General features: G+C 60.4%; 1 protein-coding gene across 2 annotated transcripts in view; it reads right to left on the minus strand.

Annotated features, from left to right (window-relative positions):
* Positions 1 to 26,998, minus strand: part of mthfd1l (methylenetetrahydrofolate dehydrogenase (NADP+ dependent) 1 like) — a 725,847-nt gene that overhangs the window by 43,034 nt on the left and 655,815 nt on the right. For both annotated transcript variants that reach the window (XM_085981835.1, XM_085981834.1), the window contains one exon: positions 5,581 to 5,733. In XM_085981835.1, coding sequence (XP_085837961.1) covers positions 5,581 to 5,733 — 153 coding nt within the window. The remainder of the gene's footprint in view (positions 1 to 5,580; positions 5,734 to 26,998) is intronic.

The following is a 26,998-nucleotide window of genomic DNA, read 5'->3' on the forward strand; positions in this document are numbered from 1 at the left end:
CTAGTGGTGTGGGGAAATCACGAGCTACAGAACAAACCCTGCTCAGAGACTCACCATTATATTTAAACACCGGCTCACACCAATCCAACACGCTGCCCTGGTCTACCATTGCTTAGAGTATGACTGAAAAATCGAGACACGTTTTGAGGGAGGGGAAAGGGAGTTCTCCCAACTTTGTGGGCCAAGTTATTTCAGCATCGAGGTGAGGGGCAAGGCCATTAAACGACAGGGGTGGGGGAGGAGAGGGGAGAAAAAAAAAGGTCAATGAACTCTCAGCTTTGGGGGATTGAGCCAAGCATAGAAACCTCTCATTTGGGAAAGTGTGTGGTGGGGGTGTGGGGGAGGGGAAGACAATGCAACCCTGCAAAGGCCCATCACAGCGCTGCCTACAGCTGTAGTAAAATACTGCAGTTTTATGCGGACACTTTTAAAATTGATTTTTCTATAGAGATTGCCCTGTTGTAGGGGTTTTCAATGCATTTGAAAAAGAATATTGTGCCCTGTCCAGCAATTTTAATGCACAATACAAAGATACACACATTCTACCTCCTTCAAATGAAGGATAGCTTGCCCAAATGCAAAGCTGCACGTTAGCTAGATGGGGAGGGGGGGAGCAAAGCAATTCCAATATGCATTGTGCAGTGGAGATATAAACACATTCAGAAAGTACACGCTTGGGATTTCACTCCCGGTTGCAAGTCTTCCTCCAGTACGAGCAGGAGCAACCGCTGGAAATAGGATGGAGATGTGCCTTGGAACAGAAAAGCCTTCAGTCGGGAACCCAAGGCACTGCTACCTCCCATCTGGCTATCTTTCTGGAACCACTGTTGGGAAACAGTGATTACATAGAATTTTACAGCAGAGAAACAGGCCATTCGGCCCAACACAAGCCTCCTCCCACCCTATCAACATATCCTTCTATTCCTTTCTCCCTCATGTGCTCCATGAGACCCACTTCCTGCTCCCTCGACCCTATTCCCACTAAACTGTTGATCACCCAACTTCCTTTTCTGGCCCCCATGTTAGTGGACATTGTTAACGGTTCTCTGTCCTCAAGTACTGTCCCACTCTCCTTCAAATCTGCCGTCATCACCCCTCTCCTCAAAAAAACCAACCCTTGACCCCCCCTCCGTCCTTGCAAACTACCGGCCCATCTCCAACCTCCCTTTCCTCTCCAAAGTTCTTAAATGTGTTGTTGGCTCCCAAATCAGTGCCCATCTTTCCCAAAATTCCACGCTTGAATCGCTCCAATCAGGTTTCCGCCCGCCACAGTACCGAAACGGCTATTATCAAGTCACAAATGACATTCTATGTGACTGTGACAAAGGTAAACTATCCCTTCTCGTCGCTCTCAACCTGTCTGCAGCCTTTGACACGGTTGACCATTCCATTCTCCGCTACTGCCTCTACACCGTTGTCCAACTGGGTGGGACTGCACTCGCCTGGTTCCATTCCTATCTATCTAATCGTAGCCAGAGAATCACCTGTAATGGCTTCTCTTCCCGCTCTCGCATCATTACCTCTGGTGTCACCCAAGGATCTATCCTTGGCCCCCTCCTATTCCTCATCTACATGCTGCCTCTCAGTGACATCATCTGAAAACACAGCATCAGTTTCCACATGTATGGTGACGACACCCAGCTCTACCTCACCAGCACTTCTCTCGACTCCTCCACTGTCTCTAAATTGTCAGACTGCTTGTCCAACATCCAATACCGGATGAGCAGAAATTTCCTCCCAACTAAATGTTGGAACGCCGAAACCATTGGCTTCAGGCCCTGCCACAAACTCCATTCCCGAGCCACTGACTCCACCCTGCTCCCTAGCATCTGTCTGAGGCTGAACCAAACTGTTCGCAACTGTGGTGTCATATTTGACCCTGAAATGAGCTTCCGACCACATATCTGTGCCATAATTAAGACCAGCTATTTCCACCGCCATAACATCGCCCCACTCCGCCCCTGCCTCAGCTATCTGCTGCTGAAACCCTCATCCATGCCCTTGTTGTCTCTAGACTTGACTATTCCAACACACTCCTGGCTGGCCTCCCACGTTCTACCTTACGTAAACTTGAGGTCACCCAAAACTCGGTTGCCCATGTCCTAACTCGCAGCAAGTCCTGTTCACCCATCACCCGTGCTGGCTGACCGACATTGGCACCCAGCTAGCAATGCCTCGATTTCAAAATTCTCATCCTTGTTTTCAAATCCCTCCATGGCTTCGCCCCTCCCCATCGGTGTAATCAGAACTCCTGAAGAAGGGTTTTGGCCTGAAACGTTAACTCGGTTTCTCTCTCCACGGATGTTGCCTGGCCTGCTGAGTTTTTCCAGCGTTTTCTGTTGTTATTTCACAGAACTCTTAAGTTTGGTCTAATGCAGATGAAATGCAGGTGGGCAGACACCTCTGATATATGAGCAACGGTGACCGTCTAACGTATGGCCCTGATTATACTGGGAGGAAGAAAGTTGACTGCTCTTGAGAAGGGTGCTGAATAATTCAGATACTCCAGCAGTTGCCAGCTGCAAATTACACATAGATGTCAGAGATTTAGTCCCAAGACTCTCGAGCACTAGCCTGGAATTCTGTACCACAATTCTCCAGAAAAAAAGCTGAAATTTGAAGTGTGTGTTTCTCTTTCTATTCACATCACATTCCACAGATATCTAAGATGAGTTCTGGGTGCTCAGTGAGGGATTAGCTCCATAAACCTTTCATATTTTAAATAGGGAAAATGTCAAATTTTATTTATTTTAATTTATTTATTTTATTTACTTATTGAGACCAGGGATGCTGCCGTTGGGGAAATTGAACTTTTCCGATCTCAAGCATTCCCACATCAAACTGTGATCTCCCGTTATGGCAGGGCGACACAAACAAGACCACCTACCTCACAGCTTAAATATCCACTCCCTGCAACACCTCGTGGCTGCAGTGTATACTATCTACAGAATGCACTGCATTTTATTTTTTTGTAAATTGCAAGATCCTTCGTGTGGAAATGAGTGAAAGTTGTGATACGAGATATTTGGTGTCCAGCCATCAGTTTTGCAGGCATTCCAAGTACCAGCGCTTGAAATGTAGGGAATTTGAAGGGTGTGGGTGGAGGCAGACAGCCTCTCCAGATAAGAGCATTCACTATTCCTCAAAATAATTTCTAAGCGGAAGGAAATAATGAGCGATGCCAACATCGGAACAACAACAGCTTGTATTTATATAGTGCCTTTAACATAGTAAAATGTCCCAATGCGTGATCAAGAGCTTTATCAAACAAAATGACACCTAGCCTCATAAGGAGATATTAGGACAGATGACCAAAAGCTTGGTCAAAGAGGTAGGTTTTAAGGAGCGTCTTAAAGGAGGAGAGAGAAGCAGAAAGGTTCAGGGAGGGAATTCCAGAGCTTAGAGGCTAGGCAGCTGAAGTCACAGCCAGCAATGGTGGGAGTGATTAAAGTTGGGGATGTGCAAGAGGCCAGAATTGGAGGAGCGCAGAGGTCTCAGACAGTAGCAGGCAATATTCCCCGTAATTTTTTTTTGGGTGCATGGCATCTTTAAGGGGTTGCACGGACCATGCACAGTTTCATGCATGTGCGAACTTTAGAATCGCAAAAGCAGGACCCGGGCTGCACGGGACCGGCAGAGAGCTACGCGGCTGCGCAGCTTATAGGGAACGCTGGTTGTAGGGGCTGGAGGAGGTTACACAGATAGGGAGGGATGAGGTCGTGCAAGGATTTGAAAACAAGAATGAGAATTTTTAAATCGAGGTGCTGCTGGACCGGGAGCCAACAAAGATCGGCGAGTACAGGTGTGATGGGTGAACGGGATTTGGAGAGAGTTTGGATATGGCAGTAGGGTTTTGGATCAGCAAAAGTTTATGGAGGGTGCAAAGGTGGGAAGGCAACCAGGAGAACATTGGAATAGCTGAGGCCAGAGGTGACAACAGTGTCAGTGAGCCATACCCCCTCCTCCGCCCAACCAGGAAACAGAACCTGCCTCTGTGAAAGGGAGACAGACTTGCATTTATATAGCGCCTTTCACGTCCGCCGGACGTCCCAAAGCAATTTACAGCCAGTGAAGTATTTTTGAAGTGCAGCCAATTTGCGCACAGCAAGCTCCCACAAACAGCAATGTGATAATGACCAGATAATCTGTTTTAGATGTTGATTGAGGGATAAATATTGGCCAGGACACCAGGGATAACGCCCCTGCTCTTTGAAATCGTGCCAGCCTAGATTTTTGTGCTCAAGTCTCTGGAGTGAGACTTGAACCCACAACCTTCTGACTCAGAGGCGAGGGTGCTACCCAGAGCCACAGCTGACACTTGAAGAAACAATGTGGGAAGAGATAAAACATACACTTTTAACCCGAATCAGATTATTACAAATGATCAGCCGTGGCTCAGTGGGCAGCACTCTCGCCTCAAAATCAGAAGGTTGGGGGTTTGAGCCCCACTCCAGAAACTGCTGATGCACCAGTGCAGTGCTGAGGGAGTGCTGCACTGTTGGAGGTGCCGCCTTTTGGATGAAACGTTAAACCAGGACCCCGTCTGTCCTCTCAGGTGGACATAAAAGAACCCATGGCACTATTTTAAAGAAGAGCAGGGGGGCTCTCCTTGATGTCCTGGCCAATATTTATCCCTCAACCAACATCACCAAAACAGATCATCCGGTCATTATCATATTGTTGTTTGTTGGAGCTTGCTGCGCGCAAATTAGCTGCTGTGTTTCCTACAATACAACAGTGACCTCACTTCAAAAGTACTTAGTTGTAAAGCGCTTTGGGACATCCTGAGGTTGTGAAAGGCACAATGTAAATGCGAGTCTTTCTATCTGGAAGAATGAACATCTCGTTTACATATCGCTTGGTGCTGAGGATTCAAAGGATTAAAGCTCTCCTTTCATAGAATCATACAGCATAGGAGGCCATTCAGCCGATGCCGGCTCGTTCAAAGAGCTACCCACTTAGTCCCATTCCTCTGCCCTTCCCCATAGCCCTGCAAATTTTTCCCCCATCAAGTATTTATCCAATTCCCTTTTGAAAGTGGTCATTAAATCTGCTTCCACCAGATCATAACAACTCGCAGTGTAAAAAAAATTCTCATCTCCCCTCGGGTCCTTTTGCCAATTACCTCAAATCTGTGTCCCCAGGTTACTGACCTTCCTGCCAGTAGAAACAGTTTCTCCCTATTTACTCTATGAAAATCTCATAATTCTGAGCACCTCGATTAAATGTCCCCTTAACCGCCTCTGCTTGAAGGAGGAGAATAATCCCAACTTCTCCAACCTCTCCAAAGCCCTCGTACCATTCCAAAAAAATGGGCAAACATTATTACACTGTTAGATGCAAGAGATTAATTCTTTGTAGTAAGAAAGGAAGAACTTGCATTTATTTAGCGCCTTTCACAACCTCAGGATGTCCCACAGGAAGTTATTTCCCCTCTGGTTCTTTGGCCAGTTATCGCAAAAAAGAGGTGAGATCTTGCTCCCCATTGAGATGAATGAAAATCCAGCCAACCCATGGTGATGGATTTACACATTGCCAGTCTGTTGCAACCGCCACACATTTTGGGAGATGGTTACCTACCGTGCCCACCAACGGGTAGATAAAGCCTGCCCCAATACTGGCACGCACATCCCGGACCGGCAGAATAAACCCGCTGGGTACTCCCTTGAGCTCGGGTTGATGCGATAGCGACAGATGGGTCTTCGCCATGCAGATCGGCAGCTCTCCGAAGCCCTGTGCCAGGAAGGAGAAGCTCTGGTCATTGAGCACATCAACAAAGCAGACACAGGTGTAAACTACATAGAACGTACTCCGACAGGCTAACCTGGATCCCACGCGACAAAGGACAGGTCAAACATTCGCATAGTTTACAAAAATGGTCAGTCATCTATACTGTAAAAAAAATGCATAACCCATTTCTGTCAAACAATTATGGAGCAGTTCAAGATGAGCCTCAACCCTCCAAGCATATATTTCTTAAATAAAATTCCGACCAATGACATAGAATTTACAGCACAGAAACAGGCCATTTGGCCCAACTGGTCTATGCCAGTGTTTATACTCCACACGAGCTACCTTCCACCTTACTTCATCTAACCGTATCTGCATAACCTTCTATTCCTCTCTTCCCTCATGTACTTATCTAGCTTCCCCTTAAATGCATCTATGTTATTCACCTCAACTAATTCATGTGGTAACGAGTTCCACATTCTAACCACTCTCTGGGTGAAGAAGTTTCTCCTGAATTCTTTATTGGATTTATTAGTGACTATCTCATATTTATGGGCTTCTAGTTTTGGTCTCCCCCACAAGTGGAAATATCTTCTCTACGTTTACCCTACCAAACTTCTTCATAATTTTAAAGACCTCCATCAGGTCACCTCTCAGCTTTCTCTTTTCTAGAGAAAAGAGCCCCAGCCTGTTCAATGTTTCCTGATAGTTATAACCGCTCAGTTCATAGAATCATACAGCACAGGAAGAAGCTATTCGGCCTATTGTGCCTGTGCCGGCTCTTTGAAAGAGCTATTCAATTAGTCCCACTCGCCTGATTTTTCCCCATAGTCCTGCAAATTTTCCTTCTAAGTATTTATCCAATTCCCTTTTGAAAGTTATTATTGAATCTGCTTCCACCACCCTATTGGGCAGTACGTTCCAGATCATCATAACTCACTGTGTAAATTTTTTTCCCCTCATGTTGGCTCTGATTCTTTTGCCAATCACCTTAAATCTGTATCCTCAGGTTACCGACCTTTCTGCCACTGGAAACAGTTTCTCCTTATTTACTCTTATCAAAACTGTTCATGATTTTGAACAACTCTATCAAATCTCCCTTTAACGTTCTCTGCTCCAAGGAGAACAACCCAAGTTTCTCGAGTCTCATCCCTGGTATCTATCTAGTAAATCTCCTCTGCAACCTTTCCAAGGCCTTGACATCCTTCCTAAAGTCCAGAATTGGCCACAATACTGCAGCTGGGACCTAACAAGTGTTTTATAAAGGTTTAGCATAACTTGCTTGCTTTTGTATGCTGTGACTCTATTTCTAAAGCAAAGGATCCTGTATGCCCCTTTAACAACCTTCTCAACTTGTCCCACAACTTTCAAAGACTCATGCAAGTACACCCTCAGGTCTCTCTATTCCGGCACCTCCTTTAAAATGATACCATTTAGTTTATATTGCCTCACCACATTCTTCCTACCAAAATAAATTACTTCACACTTCTTTGCATTAAATTTCATCTGCCGTGTCTGCCCATTTCACCAGTATCTATGTCCTCCTGAAGTCTGTTACTATCCTCCTCACTGTTTATTACATCTGCCACTTTGAAATTATGCCCTGTATATCCAAGCTCTGATATCATCCTTGTAAATCTTTCTTTGCACTTTCTGAAGTGTCAAGACTACTATTTTATCTATACTTGCAGGGTGAAATTAAATCATGCTGTTGAGTCAAGGACCCCATCCCTCCCTTACTCAATGGAAGCAACACACAGCAGGGCTGTTGGAAGCCCAAACTCCATGACTCCACGTTAGGCTCCCACGCCCAGCCTCAGTACCCCAAGATGGCAGAAGGCTGCTTTTGGGCTCCTAGAATCGAAATTCCTTCCAAACCCATGATCTCCACCACCTAGAAAGACAAGGGCAGCAGGTGCATGGAAACATCACCACCTCCAAGATCCCCTCCAAGTTGCAAACCATCTCGACTTGGACACACATCGCCGACCCTTCATCGTTCCTGGGTCAAAGTCCTGGATTCCCCACCTAACAGCACTGTGGGAGCACCTTCACCACACGGACTGCAGCGGTTCAAGAAGGTGGCTCACCACCACCTTCTCAAGGGCAATTAGGGATGGGCAATAAATGCTGGCCTTGCCAGTGACACCCACACCCAGAGAATTAATTTACATTTTTTTTAAATTGTGGGCAGTGGATTTCTGATATGTGCTCCTTGCATACAAAGCTGTTAGAGATTAAAATGTTACCCTTTGTGAATTGGATTTGAATACAGACCCGCTTTTACTTTTTTTTTAAACTCATTGTTTATTCTCTAGCATGCCTTTGAAGTGTCCACGATGATGAAAAGCTTCATCATTCATTGGAATTAATGTACAACTCTGTCTAGACATGATTTGTGAAAATATGGTAAACATCATCTCCCATTATCCTTGTCAGTTTCTTTCCTTACAGTCCGAGAGATATCGTGGCATATTCCCCTTTCTACTCATAGTCGAGGGATGAAAGTACATTCTCTTTCCCTCCCTCCGCTGTCCCGCACTCCCCCTCCGCTGTAGTGACACGGCCTCCCACTGTCCCACTCACTCCCCCTCCCTCCCTCCACTGTACAGTGACAAGGCCTCCAGCTGTCCCGCTCACTCCCCCTCCCTCCGCTGCAGTGACACGGCCTCCAGCTGTCCCGCTCACTCCCCCTCCTTCCGCTGTAGTGACACGGCCTCCAGCTGTCCTGCTCACTCTCCCTTCCTCCCTCCGCTGTACAGTGACATGACCTCCCACTGTCCCGCTCACTGCCCCTCCCTCCCTCCGCTGTACAGTGACATGGCCTCCCGCTCACTCCCCCTCCCTCACTCCGCTGTACAGTGACACGGCCTCCAGCTGTCCCACTCACTTCCAATCCCTCCCTCCGCTGTACAGTGACACGGCCTCCAGCTGTCCCGCTCACTCTCCCTCCCGCCCTCCGCTGCACAGTGACACGGCCTCCAGCTGTCCCGCTCACTCTCCCTCCCGCCCTCCGCTGCACAGTGACACGGCCTCCAGCTGTCCCACTCACTCTCCCTCCCTTCGCTGTAGTGACACGGCCTCCAGCTGTCCCACTCACTCCCCCCTCCCTCCCTCCGCTGTAGTGACACGGCCTCCCGCTGTCCCGCTCACTCTCCCTCCCTCCCTCCGCTGTACAGTGACACGCCTCCAGCTGTCCCACTCACTCTCCCTCCCTCCCTCCGCTGTGCAGTGACACGGATTCCAGCTGTCCCGCTCACTCCCCCTCCATCCCGCCGCTGTACAGTGACACGGCCTCCAGCTGTCCCGCTCACTCCCCCTCCCTCCCTCCGCTGTAGTGGTACGGCCTCCAGCTGTCCCGCTCACTCCCCCTCCCTCCGCTGTACAGTGACACGGCCTCCAGCTGTCCCACTCACTCTCCCTCCGCTGTAGTGACACGGCCTCCAGCTGCCCAGCTCACTCCCCCTCCCTCCCTCCGCTGTACAGTGACACGGCCTCCAGCTGCCCCACTCACTCACCCTCCCTCCCTCCGCTTTAGTGGTACGGCCTCCAGCTGTCCCGCTCACTCCCCCTCCCTCCGCTGTACAGTGACACGGCCTCCAGCTGTCCCGCTCACTCCCCCTCCCTCCCTCGCTCCGCTGTACAGTGACACGGCCTCCAGCTGTCCCACTCACTCTCCCTCCGCTGTAGTGACACGGCCTCCAGCTGCCCAGCTCACTCCCCCTCCCTCCCTCCGCTGTACAGTGACACGGCCTCCAGCTGCCCCACTCACTCTCCCTCCCTCCCTCCGCTGTAGTGACACGGCCTCCAGCTGTCCCGCTCACTCCCCCTCCGTCCCTCCACTGTACAGTGACACGGCCTCCAGCTGTCCCGCTCACTCCCCCTCCCTCCCTCCGCTGTACAGTGACATGGGCTCCAGCTGTCCCGCTCACCCTCCCTCCCTCCGCTGTAGTGACACGGGCTCCAGCTGTCCCGCTCACCCTCCCTCCGTCCGCTGTACAGTGACATGGCCTCCAGCTGTCCCGCTCACTCCCGCTCCCTTCCTCCGCTGTACAGTGATACGGCCTCCAGCTGTCCCGCTCACTCTCCCTCCCTCCGCTGTACAGTGACACGGCCTCCAGCTGTCCCGCTCACTCCCCCTCCCTCCCTCCGCTGTACAGTGACACGGCCTCCAGCTGTCCCGCTCACTCCCCCTCCCTCCCTCCGCTGTACAGGTGACACGGCCTCCAGGTGTCCCGCTCACTCCCCCTCCCTCCCTCCACTGTAGTGACACGGCCTCCAGCTGTCCCGCTCACTCCCCCTCCCTCCCTCCACTGTACAGTGACACGGCCTCCAGCTGTCCCGCTCACACTCCCTCCCTCCCTCCACTGTACAGTGACACGGCCTCCAGCTGTCCCGCTCACACTCCCTCCCTCCCTTGTACAGTGACACGGCCTCCAGTTGTTCCGCTCACTCCCCCTCCCTCCACTGTACAGTGACGCGGCCTCCAGCTGTCCCGGTCACTCTCCCTCCGCTGTAGTGACGCGGCCTCCAGCTGTCCCGCTCACTCTCCCTCCCTCCCTCCGCTGTAGTGACACGGCCTCCAGCTGTCCCGCTCACACTCCCTCCCTCCCTCCGCTGTACAGTGACACGGCCTCCCGCTGTCCCGCTCACTCACCCTCCCTCTGCTGTACAGTGACACGGCCTCCAGGGGTCCCGCTCACTCTCCCTCCGTCCCTCCGCTGTAGTGACACGGCCTCCAGCTGTCCCACTCACTCCCTCTCCCTCCCTCCGCTGTACAGTGACAGGGCCTCCAGCTGTCCCGCTCACTCACCCTCCCTCCCTCCGCTGTAGTGACACGGCCTCCAGCTGTCCTGCTCACTCCCCCTCCCTCCCTCCGCTGTACAGTGACACGGCCTCCAGCTGTCCCGCTCACTCTCCCTCCCTCCCTCCGCTGTAGTGACACGGCCTCCAGCTGTCCCGCTCACTCCCCCTCCCTCCCTCCGCTGTACAGTGACATGACCTCCCACTGTCCCGCTCACTGCCCCTCCCTCCCTCCGCTGTACAGTGACATGGCCTCCCGCTCACTCCCCCTCCCTCACTCCGCTGTACAGTGACACGGCCTCCAGCTGTCCCACTCACTTCCAATCCCTCCCTCTGCTGCACAGTGACACGGCCTCCAGCTGTCCCGCTCACTCTCCCTCCCGCCCTCCGCTGTACAGTGACACGGCCTCCAGCTGTCCTGCTCACTCCCCCTCCCTCCCTCCGCTGTACAGTGACACGGCCTCCAGCTGTCCCGCTCACTCTCCCTCCCTCCCTCCGCTGTAGTGACACGGCCTCCAGCTGTCCCGCTCACTCCCCCTCCCTCCCTCCGCTGTACAGTGACATGACCTCCCACTGTCCCGCTCACTGCCCCTCCCTCCCTCCGCTGTACAGTGACATGGCCTCCCGCTCACTCCCCCTCCCTCACTCCGCTGTACAGTGACACGGCCTCCAGCTGTCCCACTCACTTCCAATCCCTCCCTCTGCTGCACAGTGACACGGCCTCCAGCTGTCCCGCTCACTCTCCCTCCCGCCCTCCGCTGTACAGTGACACGGCCTGCAGCTGTCCCACTCACTCTCCCTCCCTCCCTCCGCTGTACAGTGACACGGCCTCCCGCTGTCCCGCTCACTCTCCCTCCCTCCACTGTACAATGACACGGCCTCCAGCTGTCCCGCTCACTCTCCCTCCCTCCGCTGTACAATGACACGGCCTCCAGCTGTCCCGCTCACTCTCCCTCCCTCCGCTGTAGTGACACGGCCTCCAGCTGTCCCACTCACTCCCCCCTCCCTCCCTCCGCTGTACAGTGACACGGCCTCCCGCTGTCCCGCTCACTCCCCCTCCCTTCGCTGTAGTGACACGGCCTCCAGCTGTCCCACTCACTCCCCCCTCCCTCCGCTGTACAGTGACACGGCCTCCAGCTGTCCCACTCACTCTCCCTCCCTCCCTCCCTCCGCTGTAGTGGCACGGCCTCCAGCTGTCCTGCTCACTCCCCCTCCCTCCCTCCGCTGTACAGTGACATGGCCTCCAGCTGTCCCGCTCACTCCCCCTCCCTCCCTCCGCTGTACAGTGACGCGGCCTCCAGCTGTCCCACTCACTCTCCCTCCCTCCCTCCGCTGCACAGTGACACGGCCTCCAGCTGTCCCGCTCACTCCCCCTCCCTCCCTCCGCTGTACAGTGACACGGCCTCCAGCTGTCCCGTTAACTCCCCCTCCCTCCCTCCGCTGTACAGTGACACGGCCTCCCGCTGTCCCACTCACTCACCCTCCCTCCCTCCGCTGTACAGTGACACGGCCTCCAGCTGTGCCGCTCACTCTCCCGCCCTCCGCTGTACAGTGAGACGGCCTCCCGCTGTCCCGCTCACTCCCCCTCCCTCCCTCGCTCCGCTGTAGTGACACGGCCTCCAGCTGTCCCGCTCACTCCCCCTCCCTCCGCTGTACAGTGACACGGTCTCCAGCTGTCCCGCTCACTCACCCTCCCTCCGCTGTACAGTGACACTGCCTCCAGCTGTCCCGCTCACTCTCCCTCCCTCCGCTGTACAGTGACACGGCCTCCAGCTGTCCCGCTCACTCTCCATCCCTCCGCTGTAAAGTGACACGGCCTCCAGCTGTCTCGCTCACTTTCCCTCCCGCCCTCCGCTGCACAGTGACACAGCCTCCCGCTGTCCCACTCACGCCCCCTCCCTCCGCTGTACAGTGACACGGCGTCCTGCTGTCCCGCTCACTCCCCCTCCCTCCCTCCGCTGTACAGTGACACGGCCTCCAGCTGTCCCGCTCACTCGCCCTCCCTCCGCTGTACAGTGACACGGCCTCCAGCTGTCCCGCTCACTCTCCCTCCCTCCGCTGTACAGTGACACGGTCTCCAGCTGTCCCGCTCACTCTCCCTCCCTCCGCTGTACAGTGACACGGCCTCCAGCTGTCCCGCTCACTCTCCCTCCCTCCGCTGAACAGTGACACGGCCTCCCGCTGTCCCGCTCACTCCCTCTCCCTCCCTCCGCTGTAGTGACACGGCCTCCAGCTGTCCCGCTGACTCTCCCTCCCTCCGCTGTACAGTGACACGGCCTCCAGCTGTCCCGATCACTCCCCCTCCCTCCCTCCGCTGTACAGTGACACGGCCTCCAGCTGTCCCGCTCACTCTCCCTCCCTCCGCTGTAGTGACACGGCCTCCAGCTGTCCCGCTCACTCCCCCTCCCTCCCTCCGCTGTACAGTGACACGGCCTCCAGCTGTCCCGCTCACTCTCCCTCCCTCCCTCCGCTGTACAGTGACACGGCCTCCAGCTGTCCTGCTCACTGCCCCTCCCTCCCTCCGCTGTACAGTGACACGGCCTCCAGCTGTCCCGCTCACTCACCCTCCCTCCCTCCGCTGTACAGTGACACGGCCTCCAGCTGTCCCGCTTACTCCCCCTCCCTCCCTCCGCTGTGGTGACACGGCCTCCAGCTGTCCCGCTCACTGCCCCTCCCTCCCTCCGCTGTACAGTGACACGGCCTCCAGCTGTCCCGCTCACTGCACCTCCCTCCCTCCGCTGTACAGTGACACGGCCTCCAGCTGTCCCGCTCACTCTCCCTCCCTCCCTCCGCTGTACAGTGACACGGCCTCCAGCTGTCCTGCTCACTGCCCCTCCCTCCCTCCGCTGTACAGTGACACGGCCTCCAGCTGTCCCGCTCACTCCCCCTCCCGCCCTCCGCTGTACAGTGACACGGCCTCCAGCTGTCCCACTCACTCTCCCTCCCTCCCTCCGCTGTAGTGACACGGCCTCCAGCTGTCCCGCTCACTCCCCCTCCCTCCCTCCGCTGTACAGTGACGCGGCCTCCAGCTGTCTCACTCACTCCCCCTCCCTCCCTCCGCTGTACAGTGACATGGCCTCCAGCTGTCCCACTCACTCTCCCTCCCTCCCTCCGCTGTACAGTGACACGGCCTCCAGCTGTCCCGCTCACTCCCCCTCCCTCCCTCCGCTGTACAGTGACACGGCCTCCAGGTGTCCCGTTAACTCCCCCTCCCTCCCTCCGCTGGACAGTGACACGGCCTCCAGCTTTCCCGCTCACTCCCCCTCCCTCCCTCGCTCCGCTGTAGTGACACGGCCTCCAGCTGTCCCGCTCACACCCCTCCCTCCGCTGTACAGTGACACGGTCTCCAGCTGTCCCGCTCACTCTCCCTCCCTCCGCTGTACAGTGACACGGCCTCCAGCTGTCCCGCTCACTCTCCATCCCTCCGCTGTAAAGTGACACGGCCTCCAGCTGTCTCGCTCACTTTCCCTCCCGCCCTCCGCTGTAGTGACACGGCCTCCAGCTGTCCCGCTCACGCCCCCTCCCTCCCTCCGCTGTACAGTGACACGGCCTCCAGCTGTCCCGCTCACTCTCCCTCCCTCCGCTGAACAGTGACACGGCCTCCCGCTGTCCCGCTCACTCACTCTCCCTCCCTCCGCTGTAGTGACACGGCTTCCAGCTGTCCCGCTCACTCTCCCTCCCTCCGCTGTACAGTGACACGGCCTCCAGCGGTCCCGCTCACTCTCCCTCCCTCCCTCCGCTGTAGTGACACGGCCTCCAGCTGTCCCACTCACTCCCTCTCCCTCCCTCCGCTGTACAGTGACACGGCCTCCAGCTGTCCCGCTGACTCTCCCTCCCTCCGCTGCACAGTGACACGGCCTCCAGCTATCCCGATCACTCCCCCTCCCTCCCTCCGCTGTACAGTGACACGGCCTCCAGCTGTCCCGCTCACTCTCCCTCCCTCCGCTGTAGTGACACGGCCTCCAGCTGTCCCGCTCACTCCCCCTCCCTCCCTCCGCTGTACAGTGACACGGCCTCCAGCTGTCCTGCTCACTGCCCCTCCCTCCCTCCGCTGTACAGTGACACGGCCTCCAGCTGTCCCGCTTACTCCCCCTCCCTCCCTCCGCTGTGGTGACACGGCCTCCAGCTGTCCCGCTCACTGCCCCTCCCTCCGCTGCAGTGACACGGCCTCCAGCTGTCCCGCTCACTCCCCCTCCCTCCCACCGCTGTACAGTGACGCGGCCTCCAGCTGTCTCACTCACTCCCCCTCCCTCCCTCCGCTGTACAGTGACACGGCCTCCAGCTGTCCCACTCACTCTCCCTCCCTCCGCTGTACAGTGACACGGCCTCCAGCTGTCCCGCTCACTCCCTCTCCCTCCCTCCGCTGCACAGTGACACGGCCTCCAGCTGTCCCGCTCACTCCCCCTCCCTCCTCTGTACAGTGACACGGCCTCCAGCTGTCCCGCTCACTCCCCCTCCCTCCCTCCGCTGTACAGTGACACAGCCTCGAGCTATCCCGCTAACTCCCCCTCCCTCCCTCCCTCCGCTGTACAGTGACACGGCCTCCAGCTGTCCCGCTCACTCCCCCTCCCTCCCTCCGCTGTACAGTGACACGGCCTCCAGCTGTCCCACTCACTCCCCCTCCCTCCCTCCGCTGTACAGTGACACGGTCTCCAGCTGTCCCGCTCACTCTCCCTCCCTCCGCTGTACAGTGACACGGCCTCCAGCTGTCCCGCTCACTCTCCCTCCCTCCGCTGTACAGTGACACGGCCTCCCGCTGTCCCGCTCACTCTCCCTCCCTCCCTCCGCTGTAGTGACACGGCCTCCAGCTGTCCCACTCACTCCCTCTCCCTCCCTTCGCTGTACAGTGACACGGCCTCCAGCTGTCCCGCTGACTCTCCCTCCCTCCGCTGTACAGTGACACGGCCTCCAGCTGTCCCGCTCACTCCCCCTCCCTCCCTCCGCTGTACAGTGACACGGCCTCCAGCTGTCCCGCTTACTCCCCCTCCCTCCCTCCGCTGTACAGTGACACGGCCTCCAGCTGTCCCGCTTACTCCCCCTCCCTCCCTCCGCTGTGGTGACACGGCCTCCAGCTGTCCCGCTCACTGCCCCTCCCTCCCTCCGCTGTACAGTGACGCGGCCTCCAGCTGTCCCGCTCACTCCCCCTCCCTCCCTCCGCTGTACAGTGACACGGCCTCCAGCTGTCCCACTCACTCCCCCTCCCTCCCTCCGCTGTACAGTGACACGGTCTCCAGCTGTCCCGCTCACTCACCCTCCCTCCGCTGTACAGTGACACTGCCTCCAGCTGTCCCGCTCACTCTCCCTCCCTCCGCTGTACAGTGACACGGCCTCCAGCTGTCCCGCTTACTCCCCCTCCCTCCCTCCGCTGTAGTGACACGGCCTCCAGCTGTCCTGCTCACTGTCCCTCCCTCCCTCCGCTGTACAGTGACACGGCCTCCAGCTGTCCCACTCACTCTCCCTCCCTCCCTCCGCTGTAGTGGCACGGCCTCCAGCTGTCCCGCTCACTCCCCCTCCCTCCCTCCGCTGTACAGTGACGCGGCCTCCAGCTGTCTCACTCACTCCCCCTCCCTCCCTCCGCTGTACAGTGACATGGCCTCCAGCTGTCCCGCTCACTCCCCCTCCCTCCCTCCGCTGTACAGTGACGCGGCCTCCAGCTGTCCCACTCACTCTCCCTCCCTCCCTCCGCTGCACAGTGACACGGCCTCCAGCTGTCCCGCTCACTCCCCCTCCCTCCCTCCGCTGTACAGTGACACGGCCTCCAGCTGTCCCGTTAACACCCCCTCCCTCCCTCCGCTGTACAGTGACACGGCCTCCCGCTGTCCCACTCACTCACCCTCCCTCCCTCCGCTGTACAGTGACACGGCCTCCAGCTGTGCCGCTCACTCTCCCGCCCTCCGCTGTACAGTGAGACGGCCTCCCGCTGTCCCGCTCACTCCCCCTCCCTCCCTCGCTCCGCTGTAGTGACACGGCCTCCAGCTGTCCCGCTCACTCCCCCTCCCTCCGCTGTACAGTGACACTGCCTCCAGCTGTCCCGCTCACTCACCCTCCCTCCGCTGTACAGTGACACTGCCTCCAGCTGTCCCGCTCACTCTCCCTCCCTCCGCTCCCGCTCACTCTCCATCCCTCCGCTGTAAAGTGACACGGCCTCCAGCTGTCTCGCTCACTTTCCCTCCCGCCCTCCGCTGCACAGTGACACAGCCTCCCGCTGTCCCACTCTCCCTCCCTCCCTCCGCTGTACAGTGACACGGCCTCCAGCTGTCCCGCTCACTCTCCCTCCCTCCGCTGTACAGTGACACGGCCTCCAGCTGTCCCGCTCACTCTCCCTCCCTCCGCTGTACAGTGACACGGTCTCCAGCTGTCCCGCTCACTCTCCCTCCCTCCGCTGTACAGTGACACGGCCTCCAGCTGTCCCGCTCACTCTCCCTCCCTCCGCTGAACAGTGACACGGCCTCCCGCTGTCCCGCTCACTCCCTCTCCCTCCCTCCGCTGTAGTGACACGGCCTCCAGCTGTCCCGCTGACTCTCCCTCCCTCCGCTGTACAGTGACACGGCCTCCAGCTGTCCCGATCACTCCCCCTCCCTCCCTCCGCTGTACAGTGACACGGCCTCCAGCTGTCCCGCTGACTCTCCCTCCCTCCGCTGTACAGTGACACGGCCTCCAGCTGTCCCGATCACTCCCCCTCCCTCCCTCCGCTGTACAGTGACACGGCCTCCAGCTGTCCCGCTCACTCTCCCTCCCTCCGCTGTAGTGACACGGCCTCCAGCTGTCCCGCTCACTCCCCCTCCCTCCCTCCGCTGTACAGTGACACGGCCTCCAGCTGTCCCGCTCACTCTCCCTCCCTCCCTCCGCTGTACAGTGACACGGCCTCCAGCTGTCCTGCTCACTGCCCCTCCCTCCCTCCGCTGTACAGTGACACGGCCTCCAGCTGTCCCGCTCACTCACCCTCCCTCCCTCCGCTGTACAGTGACACGGCCTCCAGCTGTCCCGCTTACTCCCCCTCCCTCCCTCCCTCCGCTGTGGTGACACGGCCTCCAGCTGTCCCGCTCACTGCCCCTCCCTCCCTCCGCTGTACAGTGACACGGCCTCCAGCTGTCCCGCTCACTGCACCTCCCTCCCTCCGCTGTACAGTGACACGGCCTCCAGCTGTCCCGCTCACTCTCCCTCCCTCCCTCCGCTGTACAGTGACACGGCCTCCAGCTGTCCTGCTCACTGCCCCTCCCTCCCTCCGCTGTACAGTGACACGGCCTCCAGCTGTCCCGCTCACTCCCCCTCCCGCCCTCCGCTGTACAGTGACACGGCCTCCAGCTGTCCCACTCACTCTCCCTCCCTCCCTCCGCTGTAGTGACACGGCCTCCAGCTGTCCCGCTCACTCCCCCTCCCTCCCTCCGCTGTACAGTGACGCGGCCTCCAGCTGTCTCACTCACTCCCCCTCCCTCCCTCCGCTGTACAGTGACATGGCCTCCAGCTGTCCCACTCACTCTCCCTCCCTCCCTCCGCTGTACAGTGACACGGCCTCCAGCTGTCCCGCTCACTCCCCCTCCCTCCCTCCGCTGTACAGTGACACGGCCTCCAGGTGTCCCGTTAACTCCCCCTCCCTCCCTCCGCTGGACAGTGACACGGCCTCCAGCTTTCCCGCTCACTCCCCCTCCCTCCCTCGCTCCGCTGTAGTGACACGGCCTCCAGCTGTCCCGCTCACACCCCTCCCTCCGCTGTACAGTGACACGGTCTCCAGCTGTCCCGCTCACTCTCCCTCCCTCCGCTGTACAGTGACACGGCCTCCAGCTGTCCCGCTCACTCTCCATCCCTCCGCTGTAAAGTGACACGGCCTCCAGCTGTCTCGCTCACTTTCCCTCCCGCCCTCCGCTGTACAGTGACACGGCCTCCAGCTGTCCCGCTCACGCCCCCTCCCTCCGCTGTACAGTGACACGGCGTCCCGCTGTCCCGCTCACTCCCCCTCCCTCCCTCCGCTGTACAGTGACACGGCCTCCAGCTGTCCCGCTCACTCTCCCTCCCTCCGCTGAACAGTGACACGGCCTCCCGCTGTCCCGCTCACTCCCTCTCCCTCCCTCCGCTGTAGTGACACGGCTTCCAGCTGTCCCGCTCACTCTCCCTCCCTCCGCTGTACAGTGACACGGCCTCCAGCGGTCCCGCTCACTCTCCCTCCCTCCCTCCGCTGTAGTGACACGGCCTCCAGCTGTCCCACTCACTCCCTCTCCCTCCCTCCGCTGTACAGTGACACGGCCTCCAGCTGTCCCGCTGACTCTCCCTCCCTCCGCTGCACAGTGACACGGCCTCCAGCTGTCCCGATCACTCCCCCTCCCTCCCTCCGCTGTACAGTGACACGGCCTCCAGCTGTCCCGCTCACTCTCCCTCCCTCCGCTGTAGTGACACGGCCTCCAGCTGTCCCGCTCACTCCCCCTCCCTCCCTCCGCTGTACAGTGACACGGCCTCCAGCTGTCCTGCTCACTGCCCCTCCCTCCCTCCGCTGTACAGTGACACGGCCTCCAGCTGTCCCGCTTACTCCCCCTCCCTCCCTCCGCTGTGGTGACACGGCCTCCAGCTGTCCCGCTCACTGCCCCTCCCTCCGCTGCAGTGACACGGCCTCCAGCTGTCCCGCTCACTCCCCCTCCCTCCCACCGCTGTACAGTGACGCGGCCTCCAGCTGTCTCACTCACTCCCCCTCCCTCCCTCCGCTGTACAGTGACACGGCCTCCAGCTGTCCCACTCACTCTCCCTCCCTCCGCTGTACAGTGACACGGCCTCCAGCTGTCCCGCTCACTCCCCCTCCCTCCCTCCGCTGCACAGTGACACGGCCTCCAGCTGTCCCGCTCACTCCCCCTCCCTCCTCTGTACAGTGACACGGCCTCCAGCTGTCCCGCTCACTACCCCTCCCTCCCTCCGCTGTACAGTGACACAGCCTCGAGCTATCCCGCTAACTCCCCCTCCCTCCCTCCCTCCGCTGTACAGTGACACGGCCTCCAGCTGTCCCGCTCACTCCCCCTCCCTCCCTCCGCTGTACAGTGACAAGGCCTCCAGCTGTCCCACTCACTCCCCCTCCCTCCCTCCGCTGTACAGTGACACGGCCTCCAGCTGTCCCGCTCACTCTCCCTCCCTCCGCTGTACAGTGACACGGCCTCCAGCTGTCCCGCTCACTCTCCCTCCCTCCGCTGTACAGTGACACGGCCTCCCGCTGTCCCGCTCACTCTCCCTCCCTCCCTCCGCTGTAGTGACACGGCCTCCAGCTGTCCCACTCACTCCCTCTCCCTCCCTTCGCTGTACAGTGACACGGCCTCCAGCTGTCCCGCTGACTCTCCCTCCCTCCGCTGTACAGTGACACGGCCTCCAGCTGTCCCGCTCACTCCCCCTCCCTCCCTCCGCTGTACAGTGACACGGCCTTCAGCTGTCCCGCTTACTCCCCCTCCCTCCCTCCGCTGTGGTGACACGGCCTCCAGCTGTCCCGCTCACTGCCCCTCCCTCCCTCCGCTGTACAGTGACGCGGCCTCCAGCTGTCCCGCTCACTCACCCTCCCTCCGCTGTACAGTGACACTGCCTCCAGCTGTCCCGCTCACTCTCCCTCCCTCCGCTGTACAGTGACACGGCCTCCAGCTGTCCCGCTCACTCTCCATCCCTCCGCTGTAAAGTGACACGGCGTCCCGCTGTCCCGCTCACTCCCCCTCCCTCCCTCCGCTGTACAGTGACACGGCCTCCAGCTGTCCCGCTCACTCTCCCTCCCTCCGCTGTACAGTGACACGGCCTCCAGCTGTCCCGCTCACTCTCCCTCCCTCCGCTGTACAGTGACACGGCCTCCCGCTGTCCCGCGACACGGCCTCCCGCTGTCCCGCTCACTCTCCCTCCCTCCCTCCGCTGTAGTGACACGGCCTCCAGCTGTCCCACTCCCTCCCTTCGCTGTACAGTGACACGGCCTCCAGCTGTCCCGCTGACTCTCCCTCCCTCCGCTGTACAGTTACACGGCCTCCAGCTGTCCCGCTCACTCCCCCTCCCTCCCTCCGCTGTACAGTAACACGGCCTCCAGCTGTCCCGCTCACTCCCCCTCCCTCCCTCCGCTGTACAGTGACACGGCCTCCAGCTGTCCTGCTCACTGCCCCTCCCTCCCTCCGCTGTACAGTGACACGGCCTCCAGCTGTCCCGCTCATTCCCCCTCCCTCCCTCCGCTGTACAGTGACACGGCCTCCAGCTGTCCTGCTCACTGCCCCTCCCTCCCTCCGCTGTACAGTGACACGGCCTCCAGCTGTCCCGCTCACTCACCCTCCCTCCCTCCGCTGTACAGTGACACGGCCTCCAGCTGTCCCGCTCACTGCCCCTCCCTCCGCTGTAGTGACACGGCCTCCAGCTGTCCCGCTCACTCCCCCTCCCTCCCTCCGCTGTACAGTGACGCGGCCTCCAGCTGTCACGCTCACTCTCCCTCCCTCCCTCCGCTGTACAGTGACACGGCCTCCAGCTGTCCCACTCACTCCCCCTCCGCTGCACAGTGACACGGCCTCCAGCTGTCCCGCTCACTCCCCCTCCCTCCCTCCGCTGTACAGTGACACGGCCTCCAGCTGTCCCGCTCACTCCCCCTCCCTCCCTCCGCTGTACAGTGACACGGCCTTCAGCTGTCCCGCTTACTCCCCCTCCCTCCCTCCGCTGTGGTGACACGGCCTCCAGCTGTCCCGCTCACTGCCCCTCCCTCCCTCCGCTGTACAGTGACGCGGCCTCCAGCTGTCCCGCTCACTCACCCTCCCTCCGCTGTACAGTGACACTGCCTCCAGCTGTCCCGCTCACTCTCCCTCCCTCCGCTGTACAGTGACACGGCCTCCAGCTGTCCCGCTCACTCTCCATCCCTCCGCTGTAAAGTGACACGGCGTCCCGCTGTCCCGCTCACTCCCCCTCCCTCCCTCCGCTGTACAGTGACACGGCCTCCAGCTGTCCCGCTCACTCTCCCTCCCTCCGCTGTACAGTGACACGGCCTCCAGCTGTCCCGCTCACTCTCCCTCCCTCCGCTGTACAGTGACACGGCCTCCCGCTGTCCCGCGACACGGCCTCCCGCTGTCCCGCTCACTCTCCCTCCCTCCCTCCGCTGTAGTGACACGGCCTCCAGCTGTCCCACTCCCTCCCTTCGCTGTACAGTGACACGGCCTCCAGCTGTCCCGCTGACTCTCCCTCCCTCCGCTGTACAGTTACACGGCCTCCAGCTGTCCCGCTCACTCCCCCTCCCTCCCTCCGCTGTACAGTAACACGGCCTCCAGCTGTCCCGCTCACTCCCCCTCCCTCCCTCCGCTGTACAGTGACACGGCCTCCAGCTGTCCTGCTCACTGCCCCTCCCTCCCTCCGCTGTACAGTGACACGGCCTCCAGCTGTCCCGCTCATTCCCCCTCCCTCCCTCCGCTGTACAGTGACACGGCCTCCAGCTGTCCTGCTCACTGCCCCTCCCTCCCTCCGCTGTACAGTGACACGGCCTCCAGCTGTCCCGCTCACTCACCCTCCCTCCCTCCGCTGTACAGTGACACGGCCTCCAGCTGTCCCGCTCACTGCCCCTCCCTCCGCTGTAGTGACACGGCCTCCAGCTGTCCCGCTCACTCCCCCTCCCTCCCTCCGCTGTACAGTGACGCGGCCTCCAGCTGTCACGCTCACTCTCCCTCCCTCCCTCCGCTGTACAGTGACACGGCCTCCAGCTGTCCCACTCACTCCCCCTCCGCTGCACAGTGACACGGCCTCCAGCTGTCCCGCTCACTCCCCCTCCCTCCGTCCGCTGTACAGTGACACGGCCTCCAGCTGTCCCGCTCACTCCCCCTCCCTCCGCTGTACAGTGACACGGCCTCCAGCTGTCCCGCTCGCTCCCCCTGCTGTACAGTGACACAGCCTCCAGCTGTCCCGCTCACTCCCCCTCCCTCCCTCCGCTGTCGTGACACGGCCTCCAGCTGTCCCGCTCACTCTCCCTCCCTCCCTCCGCTGTACAGTGACACGGCCTCCCGCTGTCCCGCTCACTCCCCCTCCCTCCGCTGTACAGTGACACGGCCTCCCGCTGTCCCGCTCACACCCCCTCCCTCGCTCCGCTGTACAGTGACACGGCCTCCATCTGTCCCGCTCACCCCCCCTCCCTCCCTCGCTGCGCTGTAGTGACACGGCCTCCAGCTGTCCCGCTCACTCCCCCTCCCTCCCTCCGCTGTACAGTGACACGGCCTCCAGCTGTCCCGCTCACTCTCCCTCCCTCCGCTGTACAGTGACACGGCCTCCAGCTGTCCTGCTCACTCTCCCTCCCGCTCTCCGCTGTACAGTGACACAGCCTCCCGCTGTCCCACTCACTCACCCTCCCTCCCTCCGCTGTAAAGTGACACGGCCTCCAGCGGTCCCGCTCACTCTCCCTCCCTCCCTCCGCTGTACAGTGACACGGCTTCCAGCTGTCCCGCTCACTCACTCTCCCTCCCTCCCCTGTAGTGACACGGCCTCCAGCTGTCCCGCTCACTCCCCCTCCCTCCCTCCGCTGTACAGTGACACGGCCTCCAGCTGTCCTGCTCACTGCCCCTCCCTCCCTCCGCTGTACAGTGACACGGCCTCCAGCTGTCCCGCTTACTCCCCCTCCCTCCCTCCGCTGTGGTGACACGGCCTCCAGCTGTCCCGCTCACTGCCCCTCCCTCCGCTGTAGTGACACGGCCTCCAGCTGTCCCGCTCACTCCCCCTCCCTCCCTCCGCTGTACAGTGACGCGGCCTCCAGCTGTCTCACTCACTCCCCCTCCCTCCCTCCGCTGTACAGTGACACGGCCTCCAGCTGTCCCACTCACTCTCCCTCCCTCCGCTGTACAGTGACACGGCCTCCAGCTGTCCCGCTCACTCGCCCTCCCTCCCTGCGCTGTACAGTGACACGGCCTCCAGCTGTCCCGCTCACTCCCCCTCCCTCCTCTGTACAGTGACACGGCCTCCAGCTGTCCCGCTCACTGCCCCTCCCTCCCTCCGCTGTACAGTGACACAGCCTCGAGCTGTCCCGCTAACTCCCCCTCCCTCCCTCCCTCCGCTGTACAGTGACACGGCCTCCAGCTGTCCCGCTCACTCCCCCTCCCTCCCTCCGCTGTACAGTGACACGGCCTCCAGCTGTCCCGCTCACTCCCCCTCCCTCCCTCCGCTGTACAGTGACGCGGCCTCCAGCTGTCCCGCTCACTCCCCCTCCCTCCCTCCGCTGTACAGTGACACGGTCTCCAGCTGTCCTGCTCACTCACCCTCCCTCCGCTGTACAGTGACACTGCCTCCAGCTGTCCCGCTCACTCTCCCTCCCTCCCTCCGCTGTACAGTGACACGGCGTCCCGCTGTCCCGCTCACTCCCCCTCCCTCCCTCCGCTGTACAGTGACACGGCCTCCAGCTGTCCCGCTCACTCTCCCTCCCTCCGCTGTACAGTGACACGGCCTCCAGCTGTCCCGCTCACTCTCCCTCCCTCCGCTGTACAGTGACACGGCCTCCCGCTGTCCCGCTCACTCTCCCTCCCTCCCTCCGCTGTAGTGACACGGCCTCCAGCTGTCCCACTCACTCCCTCTCCCTCCCTTCGCTGTACAGTGACACGGCCTCCAGCTGTCCCGCTGACTCTCCCTCCCTCCGCTGTACAGTGACACGGCCTCCAGCTGTCCCGCTCCCTCCCCCTCCCTCCCTCCGCTGTACAGTGACACGGCCTCCAGCTGTCCCGCTCACTCACCCTCCCTCCCTCCGCTGTACAGTGACACGGCCTCCAGCTGTCCCGCTCACTGCCCCTCCCTCCGCTGTAGTGACACGGCCTCCAGCTGTCCCGCTCACTCCCCCTCCCTCCGCTGTACAGTGACGCGGCCTCCAGCTATCTCACTCACTCCCCCTCCCTCCCTCCGCTGTACAGTGACACGGCCTCCAGCTGTCACGCTCACTCTCCCTCCCTCCCTCCGCTGTACAGTGACACGGCCTCCAGCTGTCCCACTCACTCTCCCTCCCTCCCTCCGCTGTACAGTGACACGGCCTCCAGCTGTCCCGCTCACTCCCCCTCCCTCCGTCCACTGTACAGTGACACGGCCTCCAGCTGTCCCGCTCACTCCCCCTCCCTCCGCTGGACAGTGACACGGCCTCCAGCTGTCCCGCTCACTCTCCCTCCCTCCCTCGCTCCGCTGTAGTGACACGGCCTCCAGCTGTCCCGCTCACTCCCCCTCCCTCCCTCCGCTGTACAGTGACACGGCCTCCAGCTGTCCCGCTCACTCCCCCTCCCTCCCTCCGCTGTACTTCGACACGGCCTCCAGCTGTCCCGCTCACTCTCCCTCCCTCCGCTGTACAGTGAGACGGCCTCCAGCTGTCCCGCTCACTCTCCCTCCCTCCGCTGTACAGTGACACGGCCTCCAGCTGTCCCGCTCACTCTCCCTCCCTCCGCTGTACAGTGACACGGCCTCCAGCTGTCCCGCTCACTCTCCCTCCCTCCGCTGTACAGTGACACGGCCTCCCGCTGTCCCGCTCACTCCCCCTCCCTCCCTCCGCTGTAGTGACACGGCCTCCAGCTGTCCCGCTCACACTCCCTCGCTCCCTCCGCTGTACAGTGACACGGCCTCCAGCGGTCCCGCTCACTCCCCCTCCCTCCCTCCGCTGTACAGTGACACGGCCTCCAGCTGTCCCGCTCACACTCCCTCCCTCCGCTGTACAGTGACACGGCCTCCAGCTGTCCCGCTCACTCTCCCTCCCTCCGCTGTACAGTGACACGGCCTCCAGCTGTACCACTCACTCCCTCTCCCTCCCTCCGCTGTACAGTGACGCGGCCTCCAGCTGTCCCGTTCACTCCCCCTCCCTCCCTCCGCTGTACAGTGACACGGCCTCCAGCTGTCCCGCTCACTCCCCCTCCCTCCGCTGTACAGTGACACGGCGTACCGCTGTCCCGCTCACTCCCCCTCCCTCCCTCCGCTGTACAGTGACACGGCCTCCAGCTGTCCCGCTCACTCTCCCTCCCTCCGCTGTACAGTGACACGGCCTCCAGCTGTCCCGCTCACTCTCCCTCCCTCCGCTGTACAGTGACACGGCCTCCCGCTGTCCCGCTCACTCCCCCTCCCTCCCTCCGCTGTAGTGACATGGCCTCCAGCTGTCCCGCTCACTCTCCCTCCCTCCCTCCGCTGTACAGTGACACGGCCTCCCGCTGTCCCGCTCACTCACCCTCCCTCCCTCCGCTGCACAGTGACACGGCCTCCAGCTGTCCTGCTCACTCACCCTCCCTCCCTCCGCTGTACAGTGACACGGCCTCCAGCTGTCCCGCTTACTCCCCCTCCCTCCCTCCGCTGTAGTGACACGGCCTCCAGCTGTCCCGCTCACTGCCCCTCCCTCCGCTGTCGTGACACGGCCTCCAGCTGTCCCGCTCACTCCCCCTCCCTCCCTTCGCTGTACAGTGACGCGGCCTCCAGCTGTCCCACTCACTCTCCCTCCCTCCCTCCGCTGTACAGTGACACGGCCTCCAGCTGTCCTAACTCCCCCTCCCTCCGCTGTACAGTGACACGGCCTCCAGCTGTCCCGCTTACTCCCCCTCCCTCCCTCCGCTGTAGTGACACGGCCTCCAGCTGTCCCGCTCACTCCCCCTCCCTCCGTCCGCTGTACAGTGACACGGCCTCCAGCTGTCCCGCTAGCTCCCCCTCCCTCCCTCCGCTGTACAGTGACACGGCCTCCAGCTGTCCTGCTCACTCCCCCTCCCTCCCTCCGCTGTACAGTGACACGGTCTCCAGGTGTCCCGCTCACTCCCCCTCCCTCCCTCCGCTGTACAGTGACACGGCCTCCAGCTGTCCCACTCACTCCCCCTCCCTTCCTCCGCTGTACAGCGACACGGCCTCCAGCTGTCCCACTCACTCTCCCTCCCTCCGCTGCAGTGACACGGCCTCCAGCTGTCCCACTCACTCCCCCTCCCTTCCTCCGCTGTACAGTGACACGGCCTCCAGCTGTCCCACTCACTCTCCCTCCCTCCGCTGTTGTGACACGGCCTCCAGCTGTCCCACTCACGCCCCCCTCCCTCCCTGCGCTGTACAGTGACACAGCCTCCAGCTGTCCCGCTCACTCTCTCTCCCTCCCTCCGCTGTACAGTGACACGGCCTCCAGCTGTCCCACTCACTCTCCCTCCCTCCCTCCGCTGTAGTGACATGGCCTCCAGCTGTCCCGCTCACTGCCCCTCCCTCCCTCCGCTGTACAGTGACACGGCCTCCAGCTGTCCCACTCACTCACCCTCCCTCCCTCCGCTGTACAGTGACACGGCCTCCCGCTGTCCCGCTCACTCCCCCTCCCTCCCTCCGCTGTACAGTGACACAGCCTCCCGCTGTCCCACTCACTCACCCTCCCTCCCTCCGCTGTACAGTGACACGGCCTCCAGCTGTCCCGCTCACTCCCCCTCCCTCCCTCCGCTGTACAGTGACACGGCCTCCAGCTGTCCCGCTCACTCTCCCTCCCTCCGCTGTACAGTGACACGGCCTCCAGCTGTCCCGCTCACTCTCCCTCCCTCCG

The sequence above is a fragment of the Somniosus microcephalus genome, chromosome 3, assembly GCF_052327205.1.
Source record: "Somniosus microcephalus isolate GS21.2 chromosome 3, FLI_Smic_1.0, whole genome shotgun sequence".
NCBI lineage: Eukaryota > Metazoa > Chordata > Chondrichthyes > Squaliformes > Somniosidae > Somniosus > Somniosus microcephalus.